The 13,842-nt window shown below is 47.0% G+C and overlaps 1 protein-coding gene across 2 annotated transcripts in view; it reads right to left on the bottom strand.

Annotated features, from left to right (window-relative positions):
• Positions 1-13,842, bottom strand: part of ITIH5 (inter-alpha-trypsin inhibitor heavy chain 5) — an 88,079-nt gene that overhangs the window by 9,364 nt on the left and 64,873 nt on the right. For both annotated transcript variants that reach the window (XR_006271531.1, XM_043479254.1), the window contains exons 8-12: positions 12,896-13,064; positions 7,341-7,650; positions 5,937-6,502; positions 2,243-2,296; positions 182-298 (exon numbers count right to left, since the gene is read on the bottom strand). Coding sequence is in view for 1 of the 2 variants with exons in the window: in XM_043479254.1 (XP_043335189.1) it covers positions 182-298; positions 2,243-2,296; positions 5,937-6,502; positions 7,341-7,650; positions 12,896-13,064 (1,216 nt within the window). In the remaining variant the exon portion in view is untranslated. The remainder of the gene's footprint in view (positions 1-181; positions 299-2,242; positions 2,297-5,936; positions 6,503-7,340; positions 7,651-12,895; positions 13,065-13,842) is intronic.

Raw genomic sequence — 13,842 nt, 5'->3', positions numbered from 1 at the left:
GATTTGGGAGCCCCCCAAAACAAAGTTTGTCACTGTTTCCACTGTTTCCCCATCTATTTGCTATGAAGTGATGGGACCAGATGCCATGACACCATGAGGAGTGGGGTAAAATGCAAAGATTAGGATTTATTTATTTCTAGTCCACAAACGCAGGATCTTCTACTTTCCCGGCAGAACTCACCAGAGTCCGCGTGATCGGAGACCAGCCTCAGGATGTGCCCGGGTTCTCCATCGATGTTGAAACAGACAGTGAGGTTGCTCAAGGGGAAATCCACAACAAAGTGGGGGTCTCCATCCGCTGCCAGGCCAGGGCAAGAACGGGAGAGAAAAAGAAAGAAGAGACATTGATTGGGCACCTTCCCTGTGTAAGCACTCTTTTCCTATGTCTCTTGTGTTGTTGACTTAACCCTGTCAATGGCAGGTCCTCTGTGTCAACACGAGGAAGACGACTGGGAGATGAAGAGATGCAGTGGTCGCACAGGTAGCTTGTGGAAAGTAAATATTTGAATGCAGGTCCCCTAAATTCAAATCCAATGCTCCTGTCACGACACTGCAGTCAGCGGGGCCTCTCACTCTACACCCCCATGACTACTGAACCCACGTTCTTCAATTCCCTATGTGGCTGCTCCTAACCCCTTCTGTCGGCTTGGACCAGCCTAGTAGAGATGTGGATGAGAACTTCCTGTCCTGTGACTGGAGAGCCAAGGCCCTAGAGACATTCCCAGAGCCAGTTGGACAGAGCCCTTGCGTGAGTGGCAATGACTGAGCCCAATTTAGAGCTGGTGACAAGTGAAGGACGTCAGTCAGCAATGACCATGGCAACTCCTTCTCTGGGTCCCACTGACTTTACCGCTCTCAAAATTATGTCCGCAGATGAGACCACAACGCTTGGCTGGTCCTGCACCTCGCCTGTTCCCCTCGTTTTCACCTCTGCTAAAGATGGATGGTCTTGCCTCTCACTGTACAGACAAAATATTTCCCAAGAGTCTACATCTGTTCACTTTTTCCACAAGACTGGAGAGTTCGTTTCTCTCTCTATACCAAACACAACATGTTCCTGAATTCCCCTCTACTTCATGTGTACATGCATATGCATGTACAGGACTGATTTTCCTGTATATGTATACATTCCACCATTTGTACACGGTGAGGGGTGGTGGGCCAGGAGTTCGGTGTTTTCAAGCTATGAGCCAATTAAGGGTCTTGGAGGAACTGCTGAGAAACCCGTTCTGCCCCCAGCCTGACTCAGAGGGGCCTCTGGAAGAATCTGGCTGATCTCACTGTAAAGTGCCTCAAGCATCCAGTGAAGGACAATGTAATAAAGACATACAAGGTACTGGTCTTTTGTAGATGAAAAAATGACAACCACTGAAGATAAAAGCGCATATTTTTGGCACTCTGTGGGTATGCATATAACTATGTGGCAGTTCTCTGAGAGCGTCTTGTGCTCACACCACATCATTTGTACTCAAATCTTCCAAATTCCTTTACAAGGGAAGATGTTGCTTGCTCCAAAAAAACAGAGGAGAGGTCTGGAAGTCATTACTCTGCTCAGTATCCAAGAGGAAAGTTTTCTTGCATTCCATAACGCGTGTGTGCTCAAAGGAATGACACCCTACCCACGGGGACAGTGTGTTTCCTCTATCCAGAGCTAATCTCCAGACTGTCCCTGGCCATGCCAACCTGCATGCCCGGTACATCAGCAGCAAGGCAATAAGGAGGGCTTACAAAGGCAGATGTGTACATTTGAAGAATAAAGCCCAGCATGTGGGTCATTATTTCATCCAGATTTTTATTATAATCCCAGGAAGCTGGCCAAGGGAAATTTTGTTGTATTGTTATCTGTGCTTCCCTTCCAAAGCCAAGGATTATGAAAATAATAAAATAATAATGTTTAAAAAGTGTGCACTGTGGCAGATAACTGTAACACCAGAAGCTGGAAGCGAGCATACTTCAGATCTCTAAAAACAAACGTCTTTTCAACTCAATCACAATGCACGTGTGTCTCCGTCCAACCCATCCGTCTACCAGGGCTCCTGATAGGGTCCTCAGGACCTATGTGATGGTGTAATGACAACTGGAGTTTTGAGAACTGCCCCCACGCTGCACACTTGAGGTAGATAAATATAGGTCCTCACATCTTGTTCTGTGAGCTGATCTAACTGGCTTCAGGGAATTCCCGGTCATCTTAGTCCTAAATATCTCAACTCTCAGTCACACACAAGCATATCCTTTCCTTTACCTGATGTTTTGGAGATTTTAATCCTTGGGTTGTATGGTTTCTTGACAGCAGGTCCTAGAGAGGAGAAAGAAGAGACCCAACATTGTTATTTATTAAAGAGGAGGAAGTGAGAAATATAGAGAGTTGAGATGAGTCAAATACAGCTTTCAATACATTTGTGACCATTTAAAAATATTTGTTTTACAGGAGGAGCTTGGCCTCCCAACACAAAGTGAAGGTGTAACATAAGGAGAGGTAACTATTTTATTCCTTTATAAATTAAATAATATTCTTCGTGCTTGTGATTTCTGTGTATATGATAGGGGAAAATGCAGAAAATAGTCTATAGTTATGGGGGAGGGGGAAAGCAGAATGGTTTAATGGGGACAGAGTTTTAGATTTGCAAGATGAAAAGCTTCTGGAGATCTGTTTCACAAGGATGTGAGTATACTTGACACTCCTGAGCTGTAGACTTAAAGATGGTTACAATGTAGGGGACAGACTGGCCTGGCCAAGAGGGAGGGGTCGGGGTGGGAGGCTGGGGTCAGCAGACGTAAGCTTTTACATGTAAAATGGATAAACAGCAAGGCCCTACTGCATAGCACAGAGAACCATATTCAATATCCTATGATAAGCCATAACGGAAAAGACTAAAAATAAAGAATGTACATAAGCATAACTGAATCACTTTGCTGTTTGGCAGAAATCAACACTGCTTTGCAAATCAACTACATGTCAATTTAAAAAAAAAGAATGGAAAAACGGCTATGATGGTAAATGTTTCTTAACATGTTTTTTTTGTAAAATAGCACTTTACAACAACCAAAAAGATACAAAAATGTAAAAGAAAAAGATAATCATGACACTCCAGGTCTAGAGCTGTGAGTGTAAACACAATTCACAAAGCAGCAGCAAAAATAAGTATTAAAGAATAACCCAAAAGTAAATTACTTTCTGTCAATAAAATAAAGTTAATACCTTGTTTCGGGCTGTCTGTATTAACAGGATTATGCTCCTCTGATGTTTCTGCTTCACTGATTTTTGCACCCAGAAAATGAATGTCACAGTACCTGAGTGTTTTAAGTGGCCCCTTCTCTAACTGACCCCTCATCAGCAGGATGTGGACAGAATCAGATCAAACACACGGGAGAAGTGACTTCTCAGTCTGGATGCCTGCTTTGGGAGCCTTAAGCTGTCACAGACACTCAGAAAATCTTAAAATTAAAAAATCATCAGAGCTTTAAACAAAAGGAGGAAACTGTCCTGAATACTAACTGATGCTTCAGGAAAATTTTATGTCTAATGAGTCTTTTGCTCAATCAGTTGGCTATTCCCTCATCTGTGTTCTTGGCCCTCTGAGTCCTGTGTCATTTATGAGTTTGCCATCTCCTGAAGCTGTAGAAATTTGAGTTACTAACATCAAATCAAGATGTTACTCAAAAAAAGCCATTTTCCCTGGATGTGGCACAGATCTTGGAGCGTGAACTCACAGCACCACGCAACTTACTTATTCTTCATCCTTTTCACCAGAATGAATATTGTCCTAGTTTTGCCAAGACAAGCTCCACTCTTTCTAAAAATGTGATGTAGCATTTTTCACCTCTCCATCAGGGTCTGCACTTTTCGATAAATTTCTAGTTCTGCACTCCTCATGGGAGAGAGTATCTAACATATGTAGAACACTCATTATGTACTTATGCTGCCCATTAATCCTTGCAACAGCCCTTCAGGAAAGACATCACTATCTACATTTTACAGGTGAGAGAATAGGAGCTCAGAGAGGTTCAGAAACCTGCCCCAGGCCACAGCTGGCTAGGAGGAGCCATGAGCTGAAACCCTTTGGATTCTAAGGTTGTGCTCTCTCCACCGTGGTTCTCTCCGGGTGATTCTCAGAGTTTAGAATATGAGGATCACGTGAAGCCCAGGGTTCATGTCAATTCCCTCACCTTAGGACATGTGAACCCAGCAGGAAGTTAATAAAAACGTCACATCTGAAAAAAGTACTGTTTTCCACAAGCAGATAGTAGTGAGAATATAACCCTTCGCTTTGGTTGAATTACTTTTCCTACCCTTTTCCCATTTTTTTTTTTTTGGCTGCACCTTGAGACATGTGGGATCTTAGTTTCCTGACCAGGGATTGAATCTGTGCCCTTTGCATTGAAAAGCTGATTCTTAATCACTGGAGAACCAGGGAAGTCCCTCTTATTCTTGTTTCTATTAATTTCCCCTGAAAAATAGCACTGGGACAAATAATAAAAAATTTCTGCTTCAACTCTGGATTCTGTTATATAGAAGAACTTAGTTTCTCCTATATAATTTAAATAATATCTATAACAAAATTTCACGAATTTTATTTCATTGTAAACAAAATCATTAAAAATTAAATAATAAAAAATAATAAAAAGTAAAATTCATAAAATTTACAAGACATGGGCTATGACAAACCTAGACAGTGTATTAAAAAGCAGACATCACTCTGTTGAAAAAGGTCTGTATAGTCACAGCTATGGTTCTTCCAGTAGTCATGTATGGATGTGAGAGTTAGACAATACAGAAGACTGAGTGCCAAAGAATTGATGCTTTCAAACTGTGGTGTTGGAGAAGACTCTTGGGAGTCCCCTGGATAGCAAAGAGATCAAACCAGTCAATCCTAAGGGAAATCAACCCCGAACGTCCATTGGAAGGACTGATGCTGAAGCTCCAATACTTTGGCCACCTGATAAGAAGAGCTGACTCATTGGAAAAGACCCTGATGCTGGGAAAGACTGAAGGTAGGAGGAGAAGGGGGTGGCAGAGGATGAGATGGTTGGATGGCATCATCGGCTCAATGGACATGAGTTTGGGCAAGCTTGGGGAGACAGTGAAGGACAGGGAAGCCTGGCGTGCTGCAGTCTATGGGCTCACAAATAGTTGAGCACAACTGAGTGACTGAATAACAAAATACAATATATAGTAAAATTTCGTTTTATTTTACCTATTTTATCATATAAATTTTATTTTTATCGATGTAAAATCAAGCATATGCATCACATGACATAACTGAAAGGATTTACAAATATAGAAAGGTGGGCTTCCCTGGTGGTTGGGTGGATAAAAATTATACTTGAAATGCAGGGGAAACCGGTTTGAGTCCTGGTCGGGAAGGATCCCACAGGCCGCGGAGCAGCTAGGCTCATGCGCCGCAACTACTGAGCCCGTGCTCCAGAGCCCAGGAGCCGCAACTACTGAGGCCACGAGCTGCAAGTACTGACGCCTGTGTGCTCCAGAGCCTGTGCTCCACAGCAAGGGAAACCACCGCAAACAGGCCTGCACACCGCGACTAGAGAGTAGCCCCCACTCTCCCCAACTAGAGAAGACCCACGTGCGGCAACGAAGACCCACCACAGCCCCCAAAATAAAACGAGTAAATCTTTAAAAACATATAGAAAGGCACTGAAAAATGAATATTTGTTTACTTGTCTGTGGCTCGTGATAGGCACTCAATATTGATGATTTATTGATAGACTGACTTTACCTTCTTGAACTTCTCTATAGCAATCCACGGTTTATAATAACAATACAAACACAAGCTAACCCACTGTTGGCTAGGAGCTGCAGGAATAGAACATTGCTTATAAAAATTATGATGTAAGAAAATAAAAGAGATGACCTCGGCCTGCAAAAGCAGCCGGAAAGGGCCATGCGGGTGCCCACCCTGGACCCTGTATGCGCTCACCTGGCTGCAGGTGTGTGCCCCGCAGGCTCTGCATCATCATTTCGGGTCCAGTGGCCGTGGGCGTGCCGGACATGCCGTAGGCAGCCTCTGGGGTCTCTGTCCGCGGTGCTGACTTCAGCGTCATGGATGTGAAAGGGGCGAGGAAGTGGTGGTTCATGGCCAGAGCCTGGGCCTCCTGCCTCAGCCGCTCCCTCTCTGGCTCCTCGATGCTCTGCAGCCAGCCACTCAGCAGCTCTTTCAGGGTCAGGTAGCTCCAGAGGCGCTCCAGGTGGTTGGGCTCCTCCTGGCCGCGCCCCCTGGGCCTGGGGCTCTGCAGCACGTCGGTCCCCACCTTCCGGGGCTCCACGGGCACGTCCTTCTTGAGCACCACAAACTTCTTACTGTTGCTGGCCGTGACCTCCACGTGCAGCCGGTCCATTGCCCTGTCCACCAGCTTCCCCGCGATGACGATCTCCGAGCCGTTGAAGTAGTTGGGGAACAGGGTCCTGGTGGCACGCTCCACCAAGCCTCGAGGATAATCCACGCGGATGTCGGAGAGGAGCGGGGTCCTGATCTCATCATAGAACCTGGAGAAGAGGAATGGAGAGGGAGAATCAGGGCCTGCCTGGGCGGCAAGCAGGACAGGGCTTAGAGGAAACCATGGGCTATTGGGGAGGCAGTGCTGATCTTAGAAGCAGCCAAGTCCAACATTCCACCCAGAACATCTCAGACAGGAGGCCGTGCAGCAGAGGCTTGAATACTACTGGTTGACGGGGAACTCACTACCCCACAAGCTCCCCCCGTCTCTTGTCCACTGATCTGAGGAGGACCAGGGAGCTCCTGGCAGTAAATCGCGATTTTCCTTCCTGCAAGTTCCACCCACTGGTCTCAGTTTTGCTTCTCGAGTAACACAGTGTGAATGAGGGTAATCCACCTTTAGTATTTAGATGCTGCAAGACACTGACCTTCAGATGGGTATAGGCACTGCTGCATATTCCATGAATACGCATATTCCTTCTTACCTAGCCTAATCCATCTTAGCAAATCCTCACAGAATATAATTTCAAGAATCCCTAACAGTCCTGCCAATACTTCACGTGGTTTTTCTCATTAAATTCTATCGTTTGGCCAGAATCCTCATTTCACAGGTGAGAAGATAGGCACAGAGGGTCTTAAGGCCTGAAGTCATAAGGCAGGGCCAGAATATGAACCCAGATCAGCCGGATTTTAAGATGCATAGAAACATTGCCTGTCAACAGACTGACGATCAGATTCGGGGTCCAGTCTCACATCCAGGCCTCCCACTGAGCCTGCCCTCCCCACCCCAAGGGCATAGGCAGACTCAGGGTCCAGTCTCATGTTCAGGCCTCCGGCTGAGCCCACCCCTGCCCGCCCTCGCCCTAAGGACACAGGCAGACCACGGACCCGATGAGCTGGGCGCGGGCGTCGTGGTCTTCATGGACTCGCCGCGTGAGTCCGCAGTTCTCCAGGGACAGCTTCTCCAGCAACTTGAAGTCCACGTCGGCCCCGATGCCCACGGTGAAGATGCAGACCCGGCCCCGGGCGGCCTCCCGGGTGTTGTTGAGGATCTTGAGGGTGTGGGTCTCCCCGACGGTGGGCTTCCCGTCCGTCAGGAAGACCACGAGGGACACACTGCGGTCCTCAATGTCGTTGTGGGCCACGTAGTCGTTGAGCAGCTGGATGCCCCTCTGCAGGGCCCCGTTGATGTCCGTGCCTGCGGGACACAGAAAACGATGCTGGAGGCTTGCTGCCTCCCTCACCTGGACACATCTTCACACCCCTCCCAGGCACCTGCAGGAGTGACAGGTGGGGAGAGCAGCCCCCTGCACTCACTCCAGGTCACACAGGCAGCCTGGAAACTCCGCAGATGCAGAGTTATATAACCTCATCCTGAAGGTGTCTGATGGGCGTCCCACGTGGCTCAGTGGGTAAAGAATCTGCCTGCACACTGTTTACAACAGCTGGGACATGGGAGCAACCTAGATGTCCATCGGCAGACAAATGGATAAGAAAGTTGTGGTACATATGCACAATGGAATGTTACTCAGCCATTAAACAGAACGCATTTGAATCAGTTCTAATGAGGTGGATGAAGCTGGAGCCTTTTATATAAAGTGAAGTAAGTCAGAAAGGAAAACACCAATATAGTATATTAATGCATATATATGGAATTTAGAAAGATGGTAATGATGACCCTATATGTGAGACAGCAAGAGACACAGATGTAAAAAACAGACTTTTGGACTCTGTGGGAGAAGGCGAGGGTGGGATGATTTGAGAGAGTGGCATTGAAGCATGCACGTTACCATATGTGAAACAGATCGCCAGTCCAGGTTTGATGCATGAGACAGGGTGCTCAGGGCTGGTGCCCTGGGATGACTCTGAGGGATGGGATGGGGAGGGAGGTGGGAGGGGGGTTCAGGATGGGGACACATGTGCACCTATGGCTGATTCATGTATGGCAAAAACCACTACAATATTGTAGAGTAATTCAGTTCAGTTCAGTTCAGTTGCTCAGTCGTCTCCGACTCTTTGCGACCCCATGAATCGCAGCACCCCAGGCCTCCCTGTCCATCACCAACTCCCAGAGTTTACTCAAACTCATGCCCATCGAGTTGGTGATGCCATCCAGCCATCTCATCCTCTGTCATCCTCTTCTCCTCCCACCCCCCAATCCCTCCCAGCATCAGGGTCTTTTCCAATGAGTCAGCTCTTCCCATCAGGTGGCCAAAGTATTGGAGTTTCAGCCTCAGCATCAGTCCTTCCAATGAACACCCAGGACTGATCTCCTTTAGGATGGACTGGTTGGATCTCCTTGCAGTCCAAGGGACTCTCAAGAGTCTTCTCCAACACCACCGTTCAAAAGCATCAATTTTTTGGCGCTCAGCTTTCTTCACAGTCCAACTCTCACATCCATACATGACCACTGGGAAAACCATAGCCTTGACCAGACGGACCTTTGTTGGCAAAGTAATGTCTCTGCTTTTAAACATGCTATCTAGGTTGGTCACAACTTTCCTTCCAAGGGTTAAGCGTCTTTTAATTTCATGGCTGCAATCACCATCTGCAGTGATTTTGGAGCCCAGAAAAATAAAGTCTGACACTGTTTCCACTGTCTCCCCATCTATTTCCCATGAGGTGATGGGACCAGATGCCAAGATCTTAGTTTTCTGAATGTTGAGCTTTAAGCCAACTTTTTCACTCTCCTCTTTCACTTTCATCAAGAGGTTTTGGTTCCTCTTCACTTTCTGCTATAAGGGTGGTATCATCTGCATATCTGAGGTTATTGATATTTCTCCAGGTGGTATCATCTGCATATCTGAGGTTATTGGTATTTCTCCGGCAATCTTAATTCCAGCTTGTGCTTCCTCCAATTAAAATTTAAAAAAAAGAATCTACCTGCAATGCAGGAGACATGGGCTTGATCCCTGGGTCAGGAAGATCCCCTAAAGGAGGAAATGGCAACCCACTCCAGTATTCTTGCCTGGAGAATCCCATGGACAGAGAAGCCTAGTGGGCTACAGGCCACAGGATCACAAAGAGTAGGACAAAAGGCTGAGTGACTGAGCACACATGAGGGTCTCTGATGGTGCCTCAGCCTAGGTGTCTCCATTCCCTTAGCATCACCAATCTGCACCTCTTTCGGAGAATCGCCTTGGAAAGGGCAGGAAGGTGTTGGGTGCAGGGACTTGCAGAAAGAACGCACCCCAGAGGGAAGCAGGGGGCACCAGGTGTGGAGGTGGGAATGTGGAGACCTTCCCGGGGATATCATGTGTGGCTTGGGGCTAGAGGACGGGGATTAGAGAACTCACTCATTTTTTCAATTTTTGCTGGTATCGCCTTTCCGGCTTCCTGCCCCTTCAGGGTCTCCCCTGCTCATAAGGACCCCACCAACCGAAGGCTGTCCAGTTTACACCTCCCGCCGCCCCTGCCATTTCTAATTCAGACACGCTTGTCACTAGCAGCTCTGATTAAAGCCAGGGGACAGTGTCTGCCACGGGTGCTTGGGGTAAGGCAAGATGGATGGCGGGTGGAAGGTAAATCTACCAGCCAACATGAGGCTTCTAGATTCTAAGAGTTTTGTTCAACCCTGCTGCAGCTGCTCTACCATTGCCAAGAAAAGCCAAGAGTTCTGACAGCAGACATGAACACTTATTTCCTTTTTCTGACCCCAGTGGTTATTTTTTTAAGTGGCCTTATTGACAGACCAAATATTTCGCTCATTTTAAGTACACAGTTAACGATTTTTAGTAAATGTATAAAGCTGTGTACCCATCACCACCACCCTGGCACCTGACTGGTGTGCTTTTTAATCTCCCTGCAAAATCTACCATATTTGATTGAACCAGAAAATTTCCCCCATTGCTTCACATCCTCCAGAATTTCTGCCTGAAAATATAGATGTCTGTGACTGTGCAAACACATAGCTAGTTCATTCTAAGATGCACACATGGTCCACACGTAAGGGAAACTTACAGCTGAGACAGCATGCAGCACTCCGGGTTCCCTGCTTGCCTCTCTGAGTGCCTGCCTCACCTACTTTCATGTTGCCTCTGAAGGTGTGGACGTGGACCAGAAGGCAGGTGTTTATTTCCTCTTTGATCTAGAACTTAAGTGATGATGCCGAATCTCTCACTGCACTTTAAAGCCAAGGACAGCCCCGGGCAAAGGATGTGCTTAGCTTTTCTCACGCCAGGCACAGCAGGGCTTGGCATCGAACCTCTGTTACGTTTACGCATCTCCTGCACACTTAACAAGGGGGGTGGGGAGCGGGGGCTGGGACTTCCCTGGTGGTCCCGAGGCTAAGACTCCAGGCTCCGAAGGCAGGAGGCCCGCTTTAATCTCTGGTCAGGGAACTCGATCCCACATGCCAACGCTAAGAGTTGGCATAGCACAACTAAACGATGCCTCGTGATGCAAGTAAGTCCCGGTGCAGCCAAATAAAAACAAAAAATGAAAAAACAACGGGAGAGTTCCCATGGAGCCGCCCCAACCATTCCACCAAGAGCACCCCCAGGGATATTAAAGGACCACAGTGCACCAGCAAGAGGGACTATTTGGGCAAAAATGGCCATGTGTGTGCGCTGAGTCGCTCAGTCGTGTCTGACTCTTGGCAAAACCTGCCAGACTGTCCATGGGGATTCTCCAGGCAAGAATACTGGAGTGGGTTGCCATACCCTCCTCGGGGGGATCTTCCCAACCCAGGGACTGAACCCAGGTCTCCCACATTGTAGGCGGATCCTCTACCAGCTGAGCTACCAGGGAAGCCCCAAAATGACCATATCTGACAGTTAGAGAAGACTTCCTGTGTGCGGCAACAGTTCTAAGTACTTTAAATATTTTAACTCGTCCTAAAAACAAGTCCGTTATATCCTCATTTTAAAAATGAAGAAAAGGAGGTAGAGAGAGTTTAAATGCCTCAGCTAGTGGAGCTGAATTCAAATCCAGACAGTCTGGCTTCCGAATCTATGCTCATCTGATGAGGAGAAATTAATTTTCTGTTCATCTGCAGAGGTTGGGTCAATGAAGTGCTGAGACAAAAAACAAAGGGAACCAGTACGATTTCTAAGGTTTAGATTCCAAAAGAACATAACATGCACTAACTGTTTTCTAAAGCTTTATCCCCCGCCACACATGAATAGCATTCTAATAGTAAGCAGCATCTTTAAAATAAACTCATTTTAGTGCATATTCTTTAAGTAGAGACTGTATGTCAGGAGCTATGCCAGGTTGTTGCTCAGTCACTAAGTCACGTCCAGCTCTGCAACCCCATGGACTGCAGCACGCCAGGCTCCCCTGTCCTTCACCATCTCCTGGAGTTTGCTCAAACTCATGTCCTTTGAGTCTGTGATATCATCCACCATCTGATCCTGTCATCCCCTTCTCCTTCCACCTTCAATCTTTCCCAGCATCAGGGTCTTTTCCAATGAGTCGGCTCCAGGAACTATGGGCTAAACAAAGATGAAGGGAAGTCTCTTTCCTCAGAGACTTCCCAATTTCCTTCCAAGAATCATCACTAAAATATTAACTCTAAACTTTCATTTCTCGCTTCAACCAGTAAAACAATTCCTAGATCACACTGTTGTGGAAACTGGTAGGAAATCCCATCGTATCCATAAATAAAAATTCCATTCACACAAGATCAAGTTCCAAACAAAGTTCATTTGGGAAACCAGAGCTTTGCCTTGGATGGAAAATAACCAACATATGAGTGATGAGAAACTCAGACGGAAGAGGATGGACAGATCTGGGCGTTTTCTGTCTCCAGATCTCCAAAGCAGAATGACCTGAATCCCCCAGGAGACAGTGTCTGTACGGGGCCTTTAGGAAAGATGGTGAAGGTCCAGTCAACATGCCAATACTGAGCTTCTGCCAGGCGCCCACTGTCCTCAGGACGAGTTGACAGCAGGAGTAAGATCTGGGTCCAGGGTTGACGGCATTGACAGCCAGCACAGTTGGTAACACACTGTCCTGAGTCTCAGACCATCTCAGAGCTCTTTCTGGCCTTTCCCCTCACCTGCGTCATTACCTAGGCACCACCCCGTAGGCGAGGGTGCAAAGGCTCCATCACCTCTCCACCTAGAGCATCTCCCAGGCCCCCTGTGGTCTAGGAGGACTAACAGCTCAGGGGGGCGGCTCTGTCTGCTGCCTTAAGGTTCTCACATTCAAACACACAAAACACTGAATCATCCACTTGGCTTTCACTCCTGGCCCCGAAAATTGATTTACAAAAAGAGCTGCATTGTTTGGGATCCGTGAGATAAACCAGGAAAGGCTCCAAAACCGTCTATCAGGTATTTCCCCCGTAACCTATTTCACCATCTTAGTTCGGTGCCCAGAAAAGGAGACACAAGCTCCTGAGGAAAGTGCTCACCTGTTATCTCCTTTCCGGTGATCAGCGTCAACTTTCAAACCCCTGTATCACATCTCAGCAAACAGGCAAAGCGGGACATACTTACCTCCACTTGGCGACATGTGGTGGATGTAGACTTTGCCATCTCTGATGCTGTTAGGAGTAACTGACACCAAATGGTCCTTCCACACTTTGATCCGGTTGGAAAACCCAACAATATTGAAATGGTCCTGGGGTCGCAGGTCGTGTAAAATTGTGAAAAGGGCATCCTTGGTCTAGGCAAACACAAAAGCAAGGCCAGTCATGTCCCATTGCATGAGTCTACACATCCCCTGGCTTGGAAACTGCACGCTGGGGACAATCCCAGGGTTATAATGAAGTGCCTGCTCTGTAAAGCGACTTGGATAAATGTCAAGGAACTTTATCACCTAGCCGGGGAAAAAAAAAGACTCAGTGGGAAAGAATCTGCCTGCAATGCAGGGGACTCGAGTTTGATCCCTGGGTCAGGAAGATCCCCTGGAGGAGTACATGGCAACCCACTCCAGTATTCTTGCCTGCAGAATCCCATGGACAGAGGAGCCTGGCGGGCTATGATTCATGGGGTCACAAATGAGTCGGACAAGACTGAGCAACTAAACAACAACATGTTACAACTTTATATAAGACATGAACGTTTTTCATATATGAAATGTCCTGTCTGCTCCGATCCACATACATCAAGCCTCAAGTCTCCAGAACTTCACAACTGCTGTTCTTGAGACCTGGAGTGTTCTTCCCTACTGCCTTATGCCCCTGTTTCATCTGGAAAGTCCTTAGTCATCCTTCAAAACCCAGCTAATGTGCTATATTCTGTATTTGATACATTTCTAGCTCCTCTAAAGACAGCGGACCTTCTCTCCTCTAGGCTAGCACTGTCCTCAATGTACTTACAGAGTAACGTGCAGCACCCGTCATGACTACAGTCTGCTCTATGTCTCTCTCCCTTCCTCCAGGGAAGGCAGGTTCTGTCTATCTTTTTTTTTTTTTTTTTGGCTGTGTTGGGTCTTCATTGTG

The sequence above is a fragment of the Cervus canadensis genome, chromosome 10 (genome assembly GCF_019320065.1).
Source record: "Cervus canadensis isolate Bull #8, Minnesota chromosome 10, ASM1932006v1, whole genome shotgun sequence".
Classification (NCBI taxonomy): domain Eukaryota; kingdom Metazoa; phylum Chordata; class Mammalia; order Artiodactyla; family Cervidae; genus Cervus; species Cervus canadensis.
Note: the sequence above shows the minus strand (reverse complement) of the source record. Positions and strands in the feature narration are given on the sequence as shown.